The sequence below is a fragment of the Alligator sinensis genome, unplaced genomic scaffold (assembly GCF_000455745.1).
Source record: "Alligator sinensis unplaced genomic scaffold, ASM45574v1 scaffold104_1, whole genome shotgun sequence".
Classification (NCBI taxonomy): Eukaryota; Metazoa; Chordata; order Crocodylia; family Alligatoridae; genus Alligator; species Alligator sinensis.
Window position 1 is genome coordinate 3,753,045 of NW_005841867.1, and position 23,898 is coordinate 3,776,942.

General features: G+C 43.4%; 1 protein-coding gene across 2 annotated transcripts in view; it reads left to right on the plus strand.

Moving 5' to 3' along the window:
• Positions 1-23,898, plus strand: part of SLC2A9 (solute carrier family 2 member 9) — a 204,067-nt gene that overhangs the window by 131,830 nt on the left and 48,339 nt on the right. For both annotated transcript variants that reach the window (XM_025192520.1, XM_006016786.3), the window contains 2 exons: positions 1,446-1,547; positions 5,936-6,011. In XM_025192520.1, the coding sequence (XP_025048305.1) occupies positions 1,446-1,547; positions 5,936-6,011 (178 nt within the window). The remainder of the gene's footprint in view (positions 1-1,445; positions 1,548-5,935; positions 6,012-23,898) is intronic.

The window sequence follows — 23,898 nt, forward strand, 5'->3', positions numbered from 1 at the left end:
CAAAGGGGTTGAGATGGGAACTGGGAACCAAGGTAGACATCATTCCTGTTGAGGACCATTTTGAGCACTGTAAGAATCGCTGCTTATAAACCGGCAACCCTGCTCATGCGAGCAAATAGGCCAGCTAGAAGTATGCTGCTGGCAGACAGGCCCACTCACCTAACCAGAGCCAGCTGGTGGCAATTTAGCTAGCCTGCTGCCCTGACTCCTGACACCACTGCACAAGAGATTTCCTCTTCCTTCATGCCTAAAGGCTTCATGCCTGCCAGTGGATCAGGGAGCATCCATGCCATCTGCCAATGCTAATAGAGTGAAGCTAGGATTCGTATCGCCTTCTGCTTGGGTGATGCTTGAAAACAGTCTTTTAGCCTAAAGTAATTATCTGCGTGGCAGACATTTAATTGGAAGCAGTTATTTGAAACATACTTCTTAGACTTCAAATAACTGTTTTATCCCTTCTGCACAAGAAAGTAATTGTAATTAGTAATTACAGTAATTATTGATAAGAATGACACACTAGATGTTCTTATCTATCTGATGCAAAATGTATATCATTTGTCTATTTAAAATACCTGAATCTAGGAAAATCTAATACTTTTTGTATCGAGCCTTTTTAGGGCTTTCTTCATTCCTTTGTAGCAGAAAAATATCCTGATTTTTTTTTAATAATGTGAAACTGTTGCAAAAGTTGCTGTAAGCTTACCCATAAAGTATACTCATTTTTATTAAGTTGTTATGTCAGAAGTTAAACACAATACTAACTTGTGCACTCACCATATTAATGGAAAAAAACTATAACATTGTGCTTTAAAACAATCATCGTGAATTTAACCTTTTTTCATCTATAATTTCCTTATTGTTCTGTGAGGCGGAAAATCAGTTTACCCAAATGTTACAAATTAGCTCTGTCATGCAATATAACTAGGGGTGGGTGAGCAGGGTACCAGCTCTAGGCACAAACTTAGAGGGGATGCCAGAATGGCAACTCCCTAGGGAGCCTGTGCCAAAGCAGCAACAGCAACAAGCTAGGGTGGGTGGACCATGCAGTGGCAACAGAAGCTGCCACCAGGCCAGGTAAGCCGTCTGACCCATGTGCTCAGCATTCCCTGCCGCCACCCACCATGTAAACACATGCGCACACATGCATATTTCTATTGCTGCTCTCTACCAAGCATAAAAAGAGGTTAGTTACACCTGTGGCTCTGTCTTCAGTTAACAGTGCTAAATATTTACTTACCTAGTTTTCAAAATATATAAAGTTGGGCAGTTGGACTCTAATTACAAACAGATAGTAGATGAGAACTAAGAAAATAAAGTTAGGTGTTACTGTTTATACATTTTACATTGCACTCATTACACTAAAGTTATTCACCATAAGAATTTATTGTTATCAAAGCTGTATATTGGTTCTTCAAGGAAGTATAATGTTATTTCTTCCTCCTCAGGGCTTAGTTATTGAACGACTTGGACGTAGACCTCTTCTCATCGGAGGTTTCGGTTTGATGGTTGTTTTCTTTGCTGTACTTACAACATCTTTGACTTTACAGGTACAGTATATTCACCACATAAATAGTGTCTCAATTTTTTTTTGAAGTCACATGCTTATCACTACTTGGTTTCAGCTCATTTTCACAGGCCTCCACAATTTTTTATTAAATGACCTTTTATCCTGAAATGGGGATTTGAAGTTCTGTCTTCTGTTTAGTTCCAAGCCTTTTTTCAATGTGTGATTGCTAGTCGTCATAATTGGGCCTAAAAGGTTGTCTCATTCAGCTCTGACCAATGAGGTCCAGGCATTCAGGGAATCAAATACCTCTGTGAAGTTATCTTTACCCACTGCTTAGCAGGGCTATATTCCAAGGGTTGCCAACCTGCAGCATGCTTTCCACAAGTGGCACAGCAGCCTGTGTGTGGGGCATACATCAGACTGGGGAGGGGATAGGGCAAGGAACAGTAAACAGAGCAGCAGTGGAAGCAGGGGGCATAGGACAGGGAGCAACGATCAAAATAGCAGATTGGGCAGGAGAAGGGGATCAGACTGGCATGCAGGGAGGGCACAGGACTAATTTGTGGTGTGTCTGCCAAAAAGGTTGGCCCACTTTGCTATATTCCATGCTTTATGCCTTTGTGCTTTTGTTTTTTTTGCAATTACTTTCATTCTGTCTGAGCCTTCTGTTCACTGGTGATGTTTTTGTTTCTTTTTCTGGAAACATGAAATGAGCAAAATTATAAGGAAAAAACCCAGGAGAGAAAACATTCCAGTACCACTGAAACTTTGAAATTCAATTCTGATATTTTTACTCATTATATGAACATTCATTATTTGTTGAATGGCAGAACCTGGCTTTGAGACATATTGTTAGCAATGACTTCACAAGTGACTATGTCAGAAAAAAATTATTAAACAAATCCTAGCACTTAGCTGAAGTCAGTTTAATGGCTGCCTTGTTTATCTTCCTGTGGATGAATAATCATGTACAGTTTTCTCTTGTTCTTGAAGCTTGTCAGGATTTTGACAAGTAGAGTTCTGACAGACTTCAGGCAATTTTTTTTTCTGACTAAGTTGAGATATTTCTGTCTTTGCTAACGTATCTAAAATGAGCCCCACTATTAATACAAGTTTTTAATTTTTAGTGAGGTTGAAGAGAGTTTATTTGCATAGTATGTAAATGCACTGTGTCATTTTATAGCCCCATTATTATAGTCAAGTTTGTGTCGTACCATAAAATGGTACTTTACAGACTTTGTTGTCATGGCAAATTTAAGACACCTAACTATGTAAGACTATAGCAAATGTTGTTATATATTGAAATATAGATTGAAAAGTTGTCTTCCAATTTCTTTACTACATATTGTGACTTTGATAATAATTAGGCTAGCTCTTATAAATCAGTGACATTCCTTTGCCTTTAAATTTGACCTGAACCATGACTCCAGGCTACAAGCAGACTTAAATTTAGAGGAAGTTAACAAGTTTGAATTTGAGCTCTTTTTTTCCTGTAAAATGTGCTGAGGACTTTGGAATTGGACTAAGGTCCAAACTTCACAGCTTAGGTTCCTTTTTGATGCCCTTGGCAGGCATTGTATTTAAACGTGGTTAATGTGTTAATGGAGCAATAAACTGTCACATAATACATGCTCAAAGAATTTATCACCTGATAAGCCACAAAAATGGTGATCCAAGCTCAGAAATACTACTTGTTAAATGTAGAATATCTTTGCAGCTTGTTTGTATTACTCTTTCATTTGAGTGTTTGGCATGTTACACACAGGGTGATAGTGTTTGGCCAAGTCTATTCAGAGCCAGGGTGTAGGCAGTTGGGAAAGGTCACCTGATATACAGGGGAAGTCCAAGAGCCAGGTTCCCAGGGAGCCAGAGAGCTGCAGCCGATGTCAGGATAAGCCAGGAGCCAGAATCAAGTTTGGACATGCCAGAGCCAGAGCTGTAGTTAGGATATGCCAAGATTCAGGGCTGAAGTCAGAGTATAACAGGAGTCAGAACTGGAATCAGGAGCCAAAGGCAGGTTAGAGTAAACAAGAGTCAGGGCCCGAGATCCCAGAAATAAAGCAAGAAAGCAGTCAGGAGCTTTTGCCCAGACAGAGTACTGCAAGCTGGGCCTAGCTTTTAAGGCTGGAGTAGGTGGGGCCTGATGGCTATGGCCTCGGGGGATTGACCACCAAGATTGTCCTACTAAGACCAGCTGTCTTCAGGTGCACTGCAGGTGGTGCCCTTTTCCAGGCAGCCTCAGGGGATGAACTGTCCTGATCTTCTGATTGGGACTGGGTAGGCCAAGGTGGACTGTTCTCTCCACCACCGTCCCCTTCCTGCCAGGGGTCACCCTGTGACTCATGCTGAACTCTGCTGCCCCAGAGCTTGCAAACACACTGGAGGACAGGGGCGCAATTCAGAAAGTTCTTGACATATTGAAAAAGTGAGCTGGAGGTACCAGGATGAAGCTCAGTGCTGACAAATGCAAGGTGCTACATCTCAGGAAGAATAATGAAAAACACAAATACAAAATGGGTGAAACTTGGCTGGATAGCAGCACTTTGGAGAAGGAGCTGGATGTCTTGGTGGATCACAAACTCAACATGAGTTTGCAATGCGACATAGCTGTGCGAAAAGCTAATGCAGTTTAGAGCTGTATCAGAAGAAGCATTAGATGCAAGATATGGAAACTGATAGCTCATCTTTATGCAGTGCCTCTTAGGCCTCTTCTAGGGTATTGTGTGCAGTTTTAGGCTCTACATTTTAAAAGGGACATGGAGAAGATAAGATGCAGAGGCGGGTGACAAAAATAATAAAGGGCTTGGAAGGCAAATCACAGGAAGAGAGGTTGAAGGAAGCACGCTCAGCTTGAAGAAAAGGTGCTTAAGTGGGAACACGATAGTAATCTTCAAGTATCTGAAGGGCTGAGTGCTGCATTTGGGGTCAGGAACAGATTTTATCCCATGGTCGGGTTGGTAGAGACCGTGAGGGTTTTTGCCTTTCTCTGTAGCAGGGTTGCAGTCCTTTTCCTTGGATCTCTTGAGTGTATTTTAACAGCCCTCACAGCAGAAGGGCAGTGGCCACCGTGGTCCATCCCTCTGCCTTACATCTGGCAGGTTAAGGTGTTATGTCTTACCAATGTGTCAGGATTGACCATGTAATTTTACTAATAAGTTAGGCAATTAATATGTATAGGATGGCTTGGATAGGGGTGGACCTGCCTCCGGCAGGGGGTTGACTAGATGATCTCTGAAGGTCTCTTCCAGCCCTACTTTTATGATTCTAGGGTGCTTCTGCAGATTCCATGATGATTCACCACTCCTCATCCCTTTCCCCAACCACCCTTCAAAGCTAGTTCTTCTTCCCAGTGCTAATCTGGGGAGGAGGGGAGGAGAGGGGGTGGGAATCAAGATGAGAGAGGAAAAAACACTTATAAAAAAGTACCATCCCCTTTGCGCTGGGCTTCCCTGCTCTGTTCAAGTTTTTGGGACGCAGCCCCTTCAGCCAGGGGGCTCAGCAGATGAGCCCACAGCTCACTTCTCATTAGCAGCAGAGCTGAGGGGGACAATGGGCAGGTTGGAAGGGTGACAGCCTCTGCCAGCAGCAATCTCCAGCTCCCCTTGGTAGCAAGTGCTGACAGCAAGTTCCTAAAGCACTTCCTCTGTGGAAAACTTGGCCTGTGAATGTGAAGCAGATCACATGGTTGGACCCTTTCCATTGAGCAACATTAGTTGTTTCTTGATAGAAATTACAGCTCTGTTGGTTCACATTAGTGCCATAACCCGTAACATTTTATCATATGCTCTGTGAGTTAGTGAACACAAATTTTAAAAATAAAAGGCTATGTGGCAAATGTATTTTATTCATATTTATTGAAATGCATTATTTGTTTTAATACAGACAGGAATAGTATCCTTCAACAGTTCTTTGCATATAACACACTCATTGACTGCAGTCAGAGCAATTAAGTTGTTTTTCAGTGATATCAGGGTGTAGCTGAAAAACCCAACCTACTCAGCTAAAACCACCACACACTTTGTCAAGCTCAACAAACCCCAATATCTTTGGGAACCAAGCATCAATCCCTGATTATCATGCGTTTACATTATGCCATCCTTTCATATTATACTTTGAAATTTAAAAAAAAGCAACCATGCTGACTTTCATGAATGTGGTAGCCGTGTCTCAGAATCTGTGCAGTGAAAGAGAACTCTCCTGCACATCTTAGCTGAATTTCTGTATAAGAAGAAATTCAATATTTGTAGCTGCTATAATACAGAAGACCTGGCACTGTACTGCATGGATACACATTTTAATACCAATTGTTCAATAAAATATTTTGGAAATGGTTGTTTCTAAGAAAAGCTTTTCTTAGATTATAGAAAGAATCATGGAAAGCATATTGTATTCTCATCATATTGACACAAGTAATATTGTGTTTTGCAGTATCATGTATCCTGGCTTCCTTTCCTCAGTATAGCTTGCATTCTTGCAATAATTGCATCATTTTGCATTGGACCAGGTAAGCCTTCTTCATATTTCTATATACTGTTTGTCTATGTGATCAAATTTAGAGCTGAGTTTCTTAATGCAACATTAAGCATTGGTGTCCCTGGATACATTGTGTTGTGTTGGGTTGTACTTTAAAAGATCATCATAGAAGTTAGTCTCTTGTTCGTAATGCTTCTAGTTCTCCAGAAGCATGACTTAGCACGATTTTACCTTCAGTGAGTGTTTTCATTGTTCATTAAAGACTTCAACTCACATCACAGCAAAGTTCTCTCACTCATTCCTAATATACTGCCATAGGTTCCAAAACAATTTAGGTTACTTTCTGATAAATAGATGCAACTTTATATGTAGTCCCTTATTCTTAGTTTGTAGATTTCTTGTACAATAAACTCTAGAATTCATTGCATTATACAGTTGGTTAATAATTTTTAATGACTATTGACAATAATAGGCCTGATGTGAATCTCAGTTACACTTAGTGCAATTACTAAACAACTTCATTCACTCAAATAACATTGCTCCAAAATCACATCCATTGCACTGAGGCCAAAATTTGACTTTAAAATTAACAATCCCCAAAATTTTTACACAATTTGTTTAAAGATTAAAGGAAGAACATAATCAGACCACAGTGCATGTACAAAATGATGTGTCACAAGAATGCTTCATTTTTTAAAAGCTGTTCTTTACAAAGGAGGAGAAAAAAAAATCAGCAGCTTCTATAGTTTTTCTGTGCATGTCCCATCAGTTTTGTCACTTTTCCAGATAAATGTTTTTGTCCTTTCTTCCAATGGAAATTTAACAGGATTCTTGTTTGATCACCCTCATTGTCACTTAATTTAAGATAGTTTTGTCTTTGGTGGTCATCTAATTAGTTAATTGATATTGCAAAGACAAATGGAAAAAGCAGCAAGCTACTTTTTGTGAATACTCTACTAAAAAAAGGGCTAGATTTGTAGGACTTACAAGCACCCCAGGAAATGCTACAATTCTTCCTAATGCTCCCAACCTCCTGGAGAAATAATCTGCTACTAACCCAGTGACAGTCAGTCCTGACTGACCTAGGAGCCATATCAGTCATTGGTCAAGCCACAACACATATACCCTGATGTATATTGTGACAAACACTGCTATTCAAAAGAAAAGCCTACAGTACCTTCATTAATAGTTACACAGGACTTTTGCAGGTTCAGACCCCTCACTGATCCAGGTTCCCCTGATTGCAGAAGTGTGCCTCAAGTACCTACATGGGAGACAATGGGCAAATATCTGTGTCACCCAGTGAAGTGGATCAGCTCTGCCAGGACACATCCCAACACAGCTGATTCTGCTTCTAAGATTCTACTTCAAGGATGGCATCTTTTTATACCCTATGGGGGAATTGGCAAAAAGTGTAAAGTCATTATTTGACTTCCCTTAAGACTTCTATGCAATCTAGTAGAGAAATGCCTCTGATTTCTGAATACCACTTTTTAAAATCCAGCAGACCGTTGCTGAGATTTTTGTATTAAACAGGGGCTAAGACAGAATTGAATTTGCCCTAAAAATGACAAGGGGATTACAAAACCAACTGCATTGCAAGAACTGGAGGCTAGGGATAGAAGCATTCTTCATAATGTTTAGGTTTCTTTAAATTCTTGCAGGGGTAGCCGTAAGGTGCACAGGATCAGGCCTCTGAAGCCCGGGGCACGTGGAGAGCTCAAGAAGCTCTGGGCTGCCCACACTTTCCCACCATTAGCAAACTAGATGCCTACCATAAAAAGTGATACAAATTATTACCACAAAAAATTGCAGCCATGATTTTGGGCATTTGTGCTGTGACAAGTGGCATGGATGTCTGTTTGCTTGGGCTTTGTGACACAGTATTTTAATGGCAGCACAAAGGCAACATCTGTTTTCAGCCAAAGTAGTTTATAGTAAGTATGGATGCTTATAACCTCTATATTTTTTTCTAATACAACCTTCATAGGAATAATTTTGAAAAGTAATTTGAAAAAAACCTTAAAATGGTTTTTAAAACTTTCAGGTTTTTTAAATCTTCAGAGGTACATTGCAGTTCAACACTTCTAATATCTTCAACCTTTTAAATAAATCCTTCTGGTTTTTTCACTTGTTTTTTCTTTGTTCCTTCTGATGGAGTCTATTTTTGTTCACTTTGCTTTTATCCCTTTATTGCTGCCAGTCAGGATTTTCTAATGTATTTTGCACATGTATTGAGGCAATATTTCTGCAGATATGCAAGACTGAATCTTCTGCTGTTCATTATTACAGACTGGTTCCTACAGAAATATTTAAATTTATAGCATTCTTTATGTTGCCTTTTCTATTATGCATATTATTTTTAAAGACATAAAGTATGATACTGTGTTTGTTCCACAGTTGACCCATCCACCTCTCTGGAAAATTAAATACTCCAATATTACTAATATTGTGATGATAGTCTCCATAATACTGAAAACTGCTTTGATTTTTATGAAAAACATGGTGATTGGCATTGTCATGTTCAAGGGGATGCTGAATTCAGAGATCAGTCGTATAGAACCATATTCTGATTCTGCTGCACTCAGTGACAACATTTCAGCTGACTTTAATTGGGATAGATTTGCCCATAGTAAAACTATTTCTCTTATCATTCATCCTTCCATCTGTTCAGAAGGGCTCAGAATTTATGCACTCAGTTGCCTCTCTGCAGGGACTGTTTCTCTTTCAGAATAAGAAAGTAGTTTCCATTATTAGCCACCTCCTGAAATTAATTAAAAGAACTTATATTTCCAACCTAGAGAAAAAAGAAACAAAAACACTGAAAAGTAGAGCATCCACATCTGTTAATGTCATCAGCCTAAGGCATCATTTTAACATTTTTAATACAATTATCATATCTATTTTGAGGAAGAGAAATGACATTGTAGTGTTTCTGTTCCAATGCCTTAGGACTAGACTGTACTACATGAAGTATAGTGTATTAGTTGCAGGATTGCTCAGACACCTGAGTGAAACAAAACTGCTCCCTACTTACTCTTTGTCTATTTGGGGACAATAATTTACTCCCAGTTTATGCCAGAAGTAAGTTGTGACACTTCTGCCCCAGGCTTACTGCTGGTTAATGCATTTTACCACCTGACTCTCTTTACCCACAGTACAGCTATGAATCCCTCTTCTTGCCCGCATATGAAGTCTGGGTAGCCCTTGCAGACAGACATTCTCCGTCCCATTACTTTCCTCCAGATCTGAGTAAGTCATGGAATCATAGAAAATTAGGGTTGGAAGGACCTAAGGGGGTCATCTAGTCCAACCCCCTGCTCCCAGGATGGAGATTCCACAAGCTCTCTGGGTAACCTGTTCCAGTGTTTTACTGCCCTCCTAGTGAGAAAATTCTTCTTAATATCTAACCTAAACTTCCCTTGCTGCAAATTGAGGCCATTACTCCTTGTTCTGTCCTCCGCTACCACTGAGAACTTCATATCAAAATCTAGCCCATAATATTTTAAACCCAGGCCTACTTCATACTTAAATCATTTTCACTGGGCATGTCTACATGAGATGTTTTACTGCACAGTAGACCAATTTAATGCTCAGTGAGCATCACTGTCTACATGTACAGATGCTTACTGCACAGTAAATTGGTCTACTCTGTGGTTAATTTGCTACCTGCTGGGTAGCAAATTAACTCTGGGCTCTCTGGGCTGTTCCCATTGGGAGCAAATCTGCTCCCAAGAGGGAACATGTGTAGATGTGCTCCCCAGTAGGTCTACTTCAAATTAACTGTACATGTAAACATGGTTATTGTTAATGTGATTCGCATTAGCAGAGTGATGCATGCTGAAGTGAGGGCTGATGAAACTGGAATCACATAAGACACTGTATCCTATCACCCTTACATATACTGGTACCTAACTTTGGGAAATAACTTGAGTTGAAAACAGCTGAATATTTGCAGGGTAAATAATTATTCCCTGGTTATGAGGGTGGTGCACACAGACTTCTTGCAACATTCATGTAAAAATGGTGCCAGCTGTGTTCTGTAGTCTATCCACAGATACAGGAAATTTCTACTCAACTTCTAAAGCTTGGAGCAGTTAAACAGCAGGACACTTTTTATACTAAAAATATTTGCTGAATCATGTGTCACGGTGCCCTGAGTTATTTGATCAAACAGCATAATGGATGAACCAACAGTAGGGTTCCTTTCTATCATTTCTTATGCCGTTGCACAAGAAAGGAAGGTTGAGGGGGAGAGAACTTCACACGTAAGTAACAGTGTTTAAGTTTTAAAACAGTTTAAAACTTTGATTTATGATGCCCCTTATGATCAGTTTTTGCCCCTGATCATAAGGGGCAATCAGCATGGATTTATTAGGGGGAGATCATGTCAGACCAACCTGATTGCCTTTTATGATCAGGTCACAAAGGCCATGGATGCAGGTGTCGCGGTGGATGTAGTCTTTCTGGACTTCAGCAAGGCCTTTGACACCGTCTCTCACCCCATCCTAATTAGTAAACTAGGCGACTGTGGCATAGATGCCTATACAGTCAGATGGATTGCAGATTGGCTGAAGGGTCGCACTCAGAGGGTGGTGGTGGATGGATCATATTCGACTTGGGGGGAGGTGGGTAGTGGAGTCCCTCAGGGCTCGGTCCTGGGCCCTGCGCTGTTCAATGTCTTCATCAGCGATCTTGATGTTGGGGTGGAGAGCAACCTGTTTAAATTCGCTGATGACACCAAAATTTGGGGGGAGGTGAGCACGCTAGCAGGGAGAGAGAGATTGCAGAAGGATCTGGATAGGTTACAGGGGTGGGCAGACAGGAACAGGATGCGTTTCAATACGGACAAGTGCAGGGTGCTGCACTTGGGTAGTAGGAACCAGCAGCACACTTATAAGATGGGGAGCTCCCTACTTGAGAGCACGGAGGCGGAAAGGGATCTTGGTGTCATTATTGACTCCAAGATGAACATGGGCCGACAATGCGAGGTCATGGTTGGCAGGGCTAACCGGACCTTGTCGTGCATCCACAGGTGCATCTCGAGTAGAGCCAGGGAGGTGATCCTCCCCCTCTATGCGACGCTGGTCAGGCCGCAGCTGGAGTATTGTGTCCAGTTCTGTGCGCCCCATTTCAGGAGGGATGTGGACAACATGGAGAGGGTCCAGAGGAGGGCCACCCGCATGATCCGGGGACAACAGGGCAGACCCTACAGTGAGAGACTGCGGGACTTGAACCTATTCAGCCTCCACAAGAGAAGGCTGAGGGGGGACCTGGTGACCGTCTATAAACTCACTAGGGGGAACCAGAAGGGTTTGGGGGAGACGCTGTTTCCCCTAGCCCCTGCTGGCATAACAAGGAATAATGGGCACAAGTTGATGGAGAGGAGGTACAGATTGGACATCCGAAAAAACTACTTCACAGTCAGGGCGGCTAGGAGCTGGAACCAACTTCCAAGGGAGGTGGTGCTGGCCCCTACCCTGGGGATCTTTAAGAAGAGGCTGGATACTTACCTGGCTGGACTCATTTGAGTCCCGTTTTTGTTTTTAGGGTGAGTGGTTTTGTTTGTGTTTTTGGGTTGTTCTCCCGCCCTGGCGGGGGGTCGGGCTAGAAGATCTATTAGGTCCCTTCCGACCCTGAAACTATGAAACTATGAAACTATGAACTTCACACGTAAGTAACAGTGTTTAAGTTTTAAAACAGGAGCTGAAATCAGAGGTATAGCTAGCTATTTTGGTTCCCTGGGCAGAGCCATTTGGGGGGCACCAAAATGTTGAGCATCAAAATGTGGGGGCTGGAGTTAGGTATTACCTGTCCTCACCATACTCTGGCAGTGGTGGAGGCCTGCTGTAGCAGCAGCACAGGCTCAGGCTACTGTGGATTCAGAGTGGGACAAACTACTAGGATAATTCATTTAGGTGGGCATAGCAACTAAAGATGGTTAATCTACCCTAGCTCATATACCAGGCAAGAGTGTTTAATATAGCAGACCAACAGAAGGGCCTCCTCGCTGTATGTGTACATTGGCCCATCTAATTGAATCCTGCCTTGGGTGGCCACATTCTTGAAGTTTGTTCTGTTAACAGGGCAGGAAATGTTTGCTTCATAGACCACATCCACTCGAGCTTAAATATCTGGTTCCCCAGGGACAAGTAGTGGCAGCGCACCTTGCACCACTGTGACTTGTCCCTGGGGAACACTCATGCCACGCATGCTTTGCACACACCAAGTTACTACGGGTAGGGTAGGGGAGGCTGGAGCCAACACTGTGCTGGCCCCAGCAGTCTTACCTAGGGCCCTGGGGGCCTCCTGGGCTGCAGTAGCAGCAATTCTGCCATGCGCAGCCTAGCCAGCAGCCGCAGCACAGCTCCAGGAGGCCCAGCTCTGCTATTGAGTGGTGCACGCTGCCTGTGCATGTGCTGCTCTGCTTATTTTTCCACAGGTTTTTTTGACCCCTGGATATCTAGCAGGGAGGTGAAGTGGGGGTCATGGTGGCAGCTGTTGTCAGGGCCAGGTGTCAGGGAAGGGAGGGCGGGAGGGAGGGCCATGGTGGTGACTCCCCTCCCCTCCCCCAACCGGCCAGTCCCAACATCAGCTGGCAGGGAGGGGAGGCAGCGAGGAAGGAGGGAAGGAAGTGGGGAGGGGAGAGGAGGCAGGGGAAAGCCCTGCTGTGTGCTGGAGGCTGGCCGGCCAAGGGAGCCTCCGTGCCAGAGGCTGGAGGAGTAAACAGCAGTGGAGGGAGTCTTTACATGGCCGTCCCTGGATAGTGAGTGGCGGGCGAGGGAGGGCCTTCTAAACACTCCCCGAAATCCATCATTCTTGACGGGCAATTAACTGGTACACGTAATACAGATATAAGTGGAAGATTGTGGATTTCATTATGGAACAAGTAGGAGGAGCAGAAGTAGACCATTGGAAGAAACAGAGGCTCTGTCTATACTGTAGTCTATGTTCAGGGATAAATAATCAAAATAAAGTTAGTTAACAGAGTAAGGACTCATTAAAAAAGAAACTGATGCACAGTAATTATTGTGTACCCACAACTACTCCACAGTTAAAGTTAACTTGGGGTATCTTAGCCCTCCTTTATTCAGGATTTAGCTGCCCTATTTTAACTTGCATTTACCATGGTGTAATTGCAAGCATTTGAATAGTTAGTTATTGTGCATTGCTATTCCTCAGGAAGTTGCCAGTCTCTGTTAACTTGCTTTAATTTGATTGTTTGTATATACCTTAATTTTCCTTAAAAAAACAAAACAACAGCAACGAAAGAAAACAGAGCGGAAGAACCCAATAAGAGGTGGATACAGAACTGTCTTAAAAAATATTTTAACTATTTTCAGTTGAGGCCTGAGCAGATATTTAAATGTATAATACAAATAAGAGAAATCTCTTTCAGTTAAATTATAGTGTTTCTCTGTATTCTACCACAGACATCATTTCAGTCAAATGTATTTGTGCGGGCTGGGAGCGACCCGAGCCCTTTTCCGTGCTGCACGCGGGCTGTGGCCAGCAGCCCGGGCACGCCGGGTCGGAGAGGGAAGGCCGTCGAGCTGGAATTAGGCACAAACGCGTATCGGTAGTTTTAAAGATTGTTTACTTACACCGAGATGGCAGTGGTGCAGGCTGGAAAACTTGCTTGAGTTGCGATTACAGACAGGAAAGAAAACAAAACTCGAACCTGCAGGGCACGAGGGTACGTCGCAAGGGTTTTCGGCGACGGGAAGATAAACCTGCAGGACTCAAACCCGGATAGAAGAGCTCTGAGGCCGGTCGTCAACGACTCACACAAAGTTTGCTAGGCTCCGTGGGTCCGGTTCTTTTGCGCGCAGGAAGGGATACATCTAGGCTGCGATCGACAACGGGGAGAGGCTAGAGGTTGATCAGACCTCTGTTGCCTGCTTGAAATGCGTTGGGTCCGTAAGGATCCGCAGTGCATAGAGATCTTCACACAGCGTGAAGTCTCCTCCTCCCAGTGTTCATGGAGTCCTCCAACTTGGGCGGAAACCACTCAAGCCTTTTATACGGCTAGCAAGCCAATCACTAGCCACCACGTGTGAATAATTTAGAACTGGCCAATAATGGGACTCGAATTAGCATACAAATGGTGGGAACTCTTTGCAACGAGCATTTCTGTGCTGCAACAAAGAAATGCACCCTGCAAAGAAAGCTTCAAATTGGCGGGAAATTCTCCCTTGCACCAGGGTTCTCTTTTGCAGCAGAAAAATCCACCGTGCAAAGAAGCTATAATTTAGCGGGAACAATTTAGCAGTGCCGAAGCACACAGAAACAAAAATCACACCCTTTGGGTTGTGACAGTATTCATCATATCACTTTTTTTCCTGCATAGGTAATCTTTACCAATGACCTCTTTCACATCTCTTTTCCTGCCTAGTGAGTAAGATAGTGTTTCATTTTCAGTTATTGGTTACTTGTGTACTGTTGCATGCCAAATTTCTTTAGTTCATTTTACGTGAACAGACAAGACACGTAATTACTTTACAGTGGAACAAAGAAATCAATGAATTGAGTTGGATTACATTTTCATCTATCTAAAAGACTTTATTAGATGAGTAGAGATGGGGCTCACAGGCAGGAAAAGCTCATTAACCATGGGTCACATAGTAGCTAATAGATCTATGAAGACAAAGAACAAGCCATATGGTAACTCAGTCTAATCAGGATAGACCTAGCTGCAGTCACTTTTCTCCAATTGAGAGCAATAGTACAATACAAAAGTGCTTCTTTGGAATATTCAGATAATGGAGGTAACAAATTCCCTGGGATTATTTTTGTGGTTTAGATAAGCATGATTTTATCGATGAAACTGAGAAGTTTGTAAAGACTTTCAGGATCCAGTCCTTACTGACTGGACTTCATCTAGACAAGGTCCACATCTACATGAAATACTGACCGCACAGTTGTTACTGCACAGTTATTTAACACTTGCACAAAAGTATTAAATGACTGTGCAGTAACCAGTGTTACTGCTCAGTAGCATCCCTGCATGGCTTCTTGGTGATGCTGACTGCGCAGTAGCTCATTACTACTGTGCAGAAGCATCATGATGCTACCGCGCAGTGGTAACAAGCTGCTGCACAGTCAGCATCTCCTAAAGATACGGCCAAGACGTCCAATTGGCTTTAGTGTAACTACCTGTCCTGAATAAAGATGATTCATGCAAAGAAAGATTTACACAACCAAGTCTCTAATGAATTAGTATGACAAATTACATGACTATACTAAGCATCAAAGTGTTGTATTTAGTAAACGTGCTTTCTTAGGTTAACATTTTATACTACACTGGGGAAAATATACCAGGCATTTTTAGATTAAGATAATTCACTAGTAACTTTCCATTGGATTATTCAGTGTTCTGTTCAGTTTTGAGCAAATTATTTTCTTATTTCCAGTGCAATCCTGCCAAAGTAGAATTGTGAATATGAGTCATAGTTTAAATCAATCAGGGAGCATACTGTGATGATTGAAAATCAACTGGTGTTCACCTCAATTCATATTAATATTATGCTTTTAACTAGAATAATTGTTTAGGCTAGACCATGGTAAATATTTCTTAAACAATTTTTCCCAGAATTTCTGCCTCAAGAGAACTGTGGTTGTGTCCAAAACTTTGTTGGGTCCAAAAAAAATTCTACATTTCTCATAAATCAGAAATCCTTTATTTCAACCAGTTCTACTCCAGTGTTTGCCTTCTGTACACAGAAGAAATGATTATAACTTCTAAGTGACACTAACAAAAGTGTTAGTCTCTGATTGGCCTGGCCATGTTCTTGCTGCCATTTTATGAATTCATTACACCTTTATTATGAAAGGCACTAATGTAGCACAAGTAGACAAGTGTGAAGCTTAAAAATAACTTTTTGGTCTCTTGTATATCTGAAGGATGTTTTTTTCTCCAGGAAAATGATCAATGATATTGAAGCACAACTTTATACAATTGTATGTGATGCTCCATGGTGGCCATGCATCCCGTACCCACCTCCAACTCTAGGGTGTCCTTCCCTCCTTACTTACCTACCACACTTTTGATGTTATTGTTTTATTGGGAGGGGGGCTGCCTAAAGGTCTGTGTGTAATCATATCTCATGTTGGGCCTCCACCTTTTTTCTCTTGCTGAGCCCTCTAGCTCCAGTCCACTATACCAGACAAAGCTTCTGAGTCCCAGCTTCTTGTCTTGCCCTTTGGAGCCTCTGTCTCTGCTCCCTTTCAGGCTGCTGGGCTGCTGGCCCCAGTCTCTGTCCCCTCTTGGGTGCTGAGCCTCCCTGGGCTCTCAATATGGGCCCCCAGCCCTGTCTCCATCCTGCTCCAGGCACTGGCCCCTCTGGCCCCAAGCTCTGCCCTTCTCAGGCTCTGGGCCCTCTTCCCCCCAAATCTAGCCCTGCTCTGGACTCTGGGCCCACTGGACTCTGGACCTCCAAGTCTTGCCCTGCTCTGGACTCTGGGCCTTCTGAGGTATTTGGCAGTAAATAGGCCTAAGCTTATTTCTGCTTGTGGGAACAGAAGTTAATAAAAAAATGTAAAGTAACCCATACAAGAGTATGGAACTTCAGGAAATCATCTTCCTCGGCCCACACAAGACAGCTGGAGTATCTGAACTGTTCCATGTGAAAAAATTTCATCTGATAAAGCGTAAACAAAATGGGCCTGTACAGAAGTTACACTTACTGTGTGTTAAGTGCACAGAAAGCACTCTAAAGCCCTAACTGAGCAGATGTTCATGGCGCATAAAGCGCTTTAAAATTTTCGGATCCCACTCTAAGTTAACTCTGGATACACGTGCTTTCAAACTAAATCGCTTTAGGTTATAGTGCGTTATCAAACACCTGTACCATATCTCATCTCAAATCAAGGTAGGTCACATTCCACTGGCATCCCAGGGGCCCTTCACTAGGCAGCTTGCTCAGCCCAGCCGATGCTCCTTGGGCAAGCACTGGCCCAGCTCTGCCCCTGGGCTGTCACAGAGAGGAGACAGAAAAGGCTGTGTCTCCTCCCTGTGTATGGAAGTGGAGAAACAGAGCCTCTCTGACACGCAGATGCCCCGCAAGCTTGCAGGCATGGGTCTTGGTGTGGACTGGACTGGGTCCATGCAGCAGAGAGGTTCCACTCCCACAGCTGTGCCTTAAGACTGCTCCGGGAACTGTGCCCAAGGAGTGGGGGAGGAGGGGGAGATCTGGAGAGGAGCCCCTCTGCCACACAGACCTGGCCTGGCCCCCAACCAAGACCTCTCCCCACAAACTTGGGGGGGGGGGTGGGTAGGGGAGGCAGGGGGGATCTATATGGCAGAGAGGCTCCATTTCCCAAGCTGCAGTCAGGAGCTACAACTTGGGGCCACGCAGCTTTTCACCACACAGGGAACTGTTGCAAAGGAGTGGGGGTGGGGATGGAGCCTGTTTACTGTATAGCTCTCCCCCAAGTTTGAGGGCTCAAGTCTTGGTGAGCACTGGGCTGTATCTGCATGGCAGAGAAGCTTCATTCCCCTGTCCTTCGAACCTGGCTTCACCTGAGGAAGGGCACTCCTAACTAACAGTTCTCCGAACTATACAGTTGATCCAATAAAAGATGGCACCCAAACACCCTTGCTTGTTGTATATTTCCTGAACCAACACTCCAACCCAACTGCAAGTATGTTGGGACATCTACTCAGGAGGGTGCATCTATACATGCAATTAATGCGACTGAATATATTTTGGCTCAATTTGAACTAGAGTAAACTAATCCCGATGTCATCATCCAGATGTGCATTTAAGTGCAATAAATTACTGCGTTGCTAGATACCACTTGTACCTGATAGGACTATCCAGCAGCACAGTAAATTAGTCTACTGTGCCCTAATTGCTGCACACATGTAGATAGTGGTGCTTTACTGTGCAGCAAATTAGTCTGCTGCACAGTAAAGTATCCCGTGTAGATGTTCCCAGACTGTGGGAGTCTAATTTTTCCAGGCAACTTTGAGAATCAACATGCATTCTTGAAACCACTGCAAGCATTATTTAGGCCAGTGGTTCTGGGCCACACTCAATGTGTTATGTGGTCCACACCCACACAACAATGCTGCCTGTATATCCATTTAAAAATGTTTTAACAGGATATCACATGGGCTGCAGCGGTGTGCTGATTGAGCTGCATGCGGGCCATGAGTTGAAATAAAAATATATTATTGAATTATTAATGTTTAGTACAGTAAAATTCAACACGTGCACTTTTATTTATTTTGATTTAGTTTAGGGAGTCTGCTTTTCTGTCTCTAGTCACTTGTTCATCAGTTAAAAGAAACACAAATAATACAAATTGTGAAATACAAATATATGTATTGACTGTAATCATTACAAATTACATCCACAATAAGTCACCCACTAAACTCATTCTCCAATCACCCCAAGAGAAAAAAGATGGGGTTTGCAATATTCCAGTTATTTAAAAAATCCAGGCTTGTGTGCGCTCGAAAGAATGTTCCAGAGCCCTTACAGATAATGTCTGCCGATTTTTTATTTTTTTTTCCTTCCTGGTTAATTTGAGAAACGGGGATTGTGCTGACCTTGAGTGTCTTTGTAGGACATAGCTAAGGTTGCAACACTCTGGGGACCTGATCCAGCAAAGCTGTAAAATAAACCTTGGTTGAGGATCTGGTATTTCAATAAATGATTCTGTCTGAACCAGAACAGCAAAGCATTTAAGCACATCTAACTTTAAACAGGTAAGTTGTCCCTATCTGATGTCAATCATGTGCTTACATCTTTTGCTATCTTGTGGCCTGGGACTTTGCACAGGCCATTTATCAAACAATTCTGAGTTCTATATCAGTCTAAAAGCACCTGCTTGCAATTGTGAAAGTACAACCATATTTTCAACTACATTTTTATATTGCAACTACATGTTTATATTCTACATCCCTTAGCATCCCAGAACTCCACTACAACGATCTCGCTTACAGCATGGGTGGGCTAGCCTTGACCCAAGCTGTCTGCTTCAGTCAAGTAGGGAGACATGCTCTAGTGCCCCATGGCTTCTGGCCTGGGCCACTGCAGGCATGTAGCTGCATTTCCAGAATCAAAAGTGAATATTTGTTCGCTTGCTTATCAGTTTAATCTACACATCTTAAACTAACATGCAAAGATTGAATCGATTCAGCCTTGGGCTTTTTGACTGTCTGTACTTAGCCACTGTGTATGTGTGTTATGCAAAGTGTTAACCATTCACAAAGGTCACAACATATTGCAGTCCTTTTTGGGGGGCTTTGGAAAGATTTATGGTGAGGCCCCATGTTCTGGTTTAATTCAGTAAAGTCCCCTACTAATTAAAGTAGTTAAATTGAATCTTGAGGGGATATGGGTTAGAAGTTCAATAAATCAATTTAACCTAAACCAGTTAAGTCTGATACTACATCCATCCAGGTATATCTTAAACCACTTTGGCCATTTTGAAAGCAATTTATGTGCATTGAACTTCTGTTGTGTTACAGGTTTAAACGAATTTCCAATCACTTATATCAGTTTATGTGTAATTTCCATCTCCCTAGCCAGTGGGTGCAGATACACTTGAAATTAATGCAAAGTGATAAACTCCAGAGTACTTTGAGTTAGAGAACACTGCTCCCAGGTGCAGTGTCTACACATGCAACTGGGACAGCAGCACTTTGAGCTGGGGTGGAGCGGTCCCGACCTGGCAGCAAGCTCAGGGTGGCAGCCCTGGACTCTGGGTGGCAGCATTGGGTGGTGAAAGGCTGGCTGGGGCATGAGTGCTGAATGTGTAGACCCATGTGACTAGGTGGCAGGCAGGGGTTTGGCCCCTTGCTGCCTGGGTTGACCAGGTGTAATTTCCACCCCTGGTCACTGTCTACACATGCGTTTCGGCACAATTAAGTTCTCCATCATATGACAGTACTGTCCCTGACAGTACTATGCTATGGCAGAGTTAATTAGTTTACTGCGTCCTAATACCAGTGTACGTATAGATTGTGATATTTCACTGCAGAGCTAATTAGTTTACTCAGCAGTAAAGGGCACATGTGGAAGCACCCAGTATCTATCAATTTTTCTACATTGCATAAACTTGATTCTTAACGTTGACTGTTCCAGTCAGTCTTGGAGCAGAAGCTTTTCCACTCTGTCTGTCCAATAGATAGTGCAAAATGCAGAAACCGCTGGGGAGCAGAAGCAGAGGAGAGAACTTAAGGCATCTTCCCTTGCAAGGGATTTAGAAATCTACTAAATCTAATTATTATATCCCTTTGAATATAAGACACTTTTTAAAATGAAATATTTCTTCTAAAAATGCCCTTAAATACAGATAGAAAAAGATAATAAATATATTTTATGTGCAGTATATCCCTGTAAATATGCCTTTATTTGATGGTTTGTTTTTTTTCTTACATTGAGAGTCAAAAAATTGTCTGCATCTTGAATTCAAGTGCATCTTACATTCTAAGAATATTATAGTTAATGTAGTTCCTCAGCTTCATCAGCTCATAAGGTAGTATGCAAAAAGTGTTGTGACTTTCAAATTTAGCTTCATAGATTTTTATGATCAAATTACAACTATAGCTAAGATCAGTTGCCAGGAAAAGAGCATAGATGAATTGTAAATGCAAGTTATCCATGGACAAAATGATAGCTCCGTTTGATAATTGGGCCATATATTTTTGCCTTGGCATAACTGTTTTCATTCAGCCTAAAGCAAGATTGAGGTATTTATTAATTGTATTATTTAGTGATGTTGGATGATTATTCCAGATAATTAAATATAGCACAGTGTTTGTGAATTGGGTGTGTATGTATTTGCCTCTTGGAAGTAGGTTCACAAACAGTACACCTGGTTTTTAGAAAGATTCTCCTCCCCACTCCTCACCCCAGAAAATTAGAGAAGTACTTTTAGAGCAGAATTTTGCAACTTTAGCTATTAGGGAAATAAAGCAAGCTTAAAGCACCAGACTAATTTTTTCATCTGAAATTAGCAACATTGACCTAAGAGCATGCTGTCTTGCAGTCAAAGGGAAAAAACACAACAGATGGTTACAAGCATATTGACAGTCATTTGACAACTGGACATTAAGGAAAAAGTGTGAACTGTTTATAAACAGAAACAGAGACATGCATTAGTATCCCATGTTTTGTAGAATGCTATAAAACAAAATTTGATAAAGTGGGTGCATCTACACTGGAGGCTTTACTGTACAGTAGACTAATCTGAGCTGTCCCACAAGCTGAACAGCTCCCTGGGGATTCCTTACCCAACCAGGGGCTCGCCAGCAACTGCCCCACAAGCAGGACGGCTCCTGGGTGGAGAAGCCCTGCTGGACACCAGGCTGATGTGCACAGGTCCAGGAGACAGCTGCCACTGCAGCAGGCAAAGCTCTCCTGGCCCCATGAGCATCGGGACCGCCCCCCTGCCAGCCTCCACGGTAGCACCCCAGGTCAGCTTGGAGCTCCCCCTTGCTGCTAAAGTGGGGCAGAGCGAGGCAGGAGCAGCCCTTTACCAAGCTGCTCCCATTGGGAACAGAGTGCTCCCAACAGGGTGCATGTGTAGATGTGCCCAGCAGCAAGGAAAACTGTCTGCCCTCTGAATTAAGACTAGCAGGTAGTAATACTGGATGAACCTTCCGAGATCCAAAGTGTTGGCACTAGGTCTGTTGTTCAACAATGTTATCCCAACCCTCTTTGTTCTGGGAATTGTACTATTTTGATCTAGTTCAGCTCTGTTATTAATAACCAGGGATCTAGGTTTTCCATTTACCACAGAAAAACACAGATTTTCTTCTTTAAAGGAGAAAATCACAGATTAACCCCAGGAAACTACAAGTTTCCCCTTGCAAGCTAGCAGAGTTCCGGCCTGCAAGGGGCTGCTTGGGGCTGAGGGAAGTGTGATTCGGGGGATGGGGTAGCCACATGCATGCATGGTGCCTAACCCTCTCCACCCCACCCCCATGTGCCTGTGCTCACTCCCCCCCTTTCCCACCCTCTTCCTCATAAACTGGAGGGCTGGGGCCTGGGGAAGGGGGGCAGTGAGTCGGGAATGAGGGGCACCGGCAGGGCTGACGAGGCTGTGGGTCAGGAGTGAAGGGCACTAGCAGGGTAGGGGCGCTGTAGCTTGGGAGTGAGGGGCAACGGCATGGGCAAGGGACAGGTCAGTAGCGTTTCAGGGCTGCTCAGTGCCACAAGGCAGCAGGGGGGACAGCAGCAGCTGGACCCGCATCCTAGTGAGTGAAAGAGCCAGGTGGAGGTCTGATTTTCCATGGTAAAAAAAACCAAAATCAAATACCAAAATATATTGGTATTTAGAATTTATTTTATTATAATGATTGAGCCACTGGTGGGCTTCCAAATTGCTTTAAAATTGTAAATATATCAATAAAATATTGTGTTCAACTGATACACACTCTCTCACACATGTGCACACACACACACACACACACAAATAAATATGTGTGTGGCATTTCATTTTAATCATGGAAAATGGCGGGTTTGGGGTTTTTAAATCAGAGAAGTGCAATTTTAAATCAGAGAAATCCAAGCCCAAAGGGTGGCAATCCCAACACGGATCAAAGAAGGCAAGAGTGCTTTCTCAAAAGCCCCCATGGCTCACCAAAAGCATCCAAGAATGTCTCAAAGCTAAGAAGGAGGTGTACACCCAATGGAAGGGAGGGGCCATCACCAGGGAGGACTATTCCTCCATTGCTCGGGATTGTAGGGGGGCTGTTAGGAAGGCCAAGGCAGAAATGGAACTGGGACTAGCAGCCCAGATCAAGGATAACAAGAAATCCTTTTTTAAATACATAGGGGGTAAAAAGAAGGATCCGGGTAACATGGGGCCTCTGCAGGACACACTTGGAAATCTGGTGGTCTCATCAGACGACAAAGTTAACCTATTTAATAATTTCTTTGCCTCCATTTTTCTGAGCAGGGACCAGGTCATCCCCCCCACTGAGATCCCTGATGGTCCCAGGGGAGGCACAGCCAGGCCCAGGGTCAGAGAGGATCTAGTCAGGGAACTTCTGGAGGGACTGGACATATTTAAATCAGCTGGTCCTGACGATCTCCACCCCAGAGTGCTGAGGGAATTAGAAGAGGTCATTGTGGGACCCCTGGCACGGCTTTATAAGCACTCATGGTGCTCTGGGGAGGTGCCAGAGGACTGGAAAAGGGCCAATGTGGTCCCCATTTTCAAAAAAGGGAGGAAGGAGGACCCAGGAAATTATAGGCCTGTTAGTCTTACCTGGGTCCTGAGGAAGCTCTTTGAGAAAATTATCCAGGAGCACATCTGCAAGGGGCAAGCAGGGGAGTGTATGCTTAGGGGCAACCAACATGGGTTCATTAGAGGCAGGTCCTGTCAGACCAACCTGGTGGCCTTCTATGATTAGGTCACAAAATCCTTGGATCCAGGTGTCGCGATGGACGTAGTCTTTCTGGACTTTAGGAAGGCCTTTGACTGTCTATCACCCCATTCTTGTTAAAAAAAATTAGGAGATTGTGGTGTTGATGCCTACACAGTCAGATGGGTCACCAATTGGCTGGAGGGCCGCACCCAGAGAGTGGTGGTCGATGGGTCATTTTCCACCTGGAGGGATGTGGGCAGTGGGGTCCCCCAGGGCTCGGTCCTCGGGCCCGCACTGTTCAACATCTTCATCAGCAACTTGGACAAGGGGGTGAAAAGCACCCTGTTCAAATTCGCAGATGACACTAAGATGTGGGGAGAAGTGGGCACGCTAAAAGGGAGGGACAGGGTGCAATTGGATCTGGACAGGTTACAGGCATGGGTAGATGAGGCTAAGATGGATTCAACACTGACAAGTGCAAGGTACTGCACGTACGGAGAAAGAACCAGCAGCATACCTACAGGCTGGGGAACCCCTTCTTGTCAGCACAGAGGCAGAAAAGGATCTTGAAGTCATTATTGATTCCAAG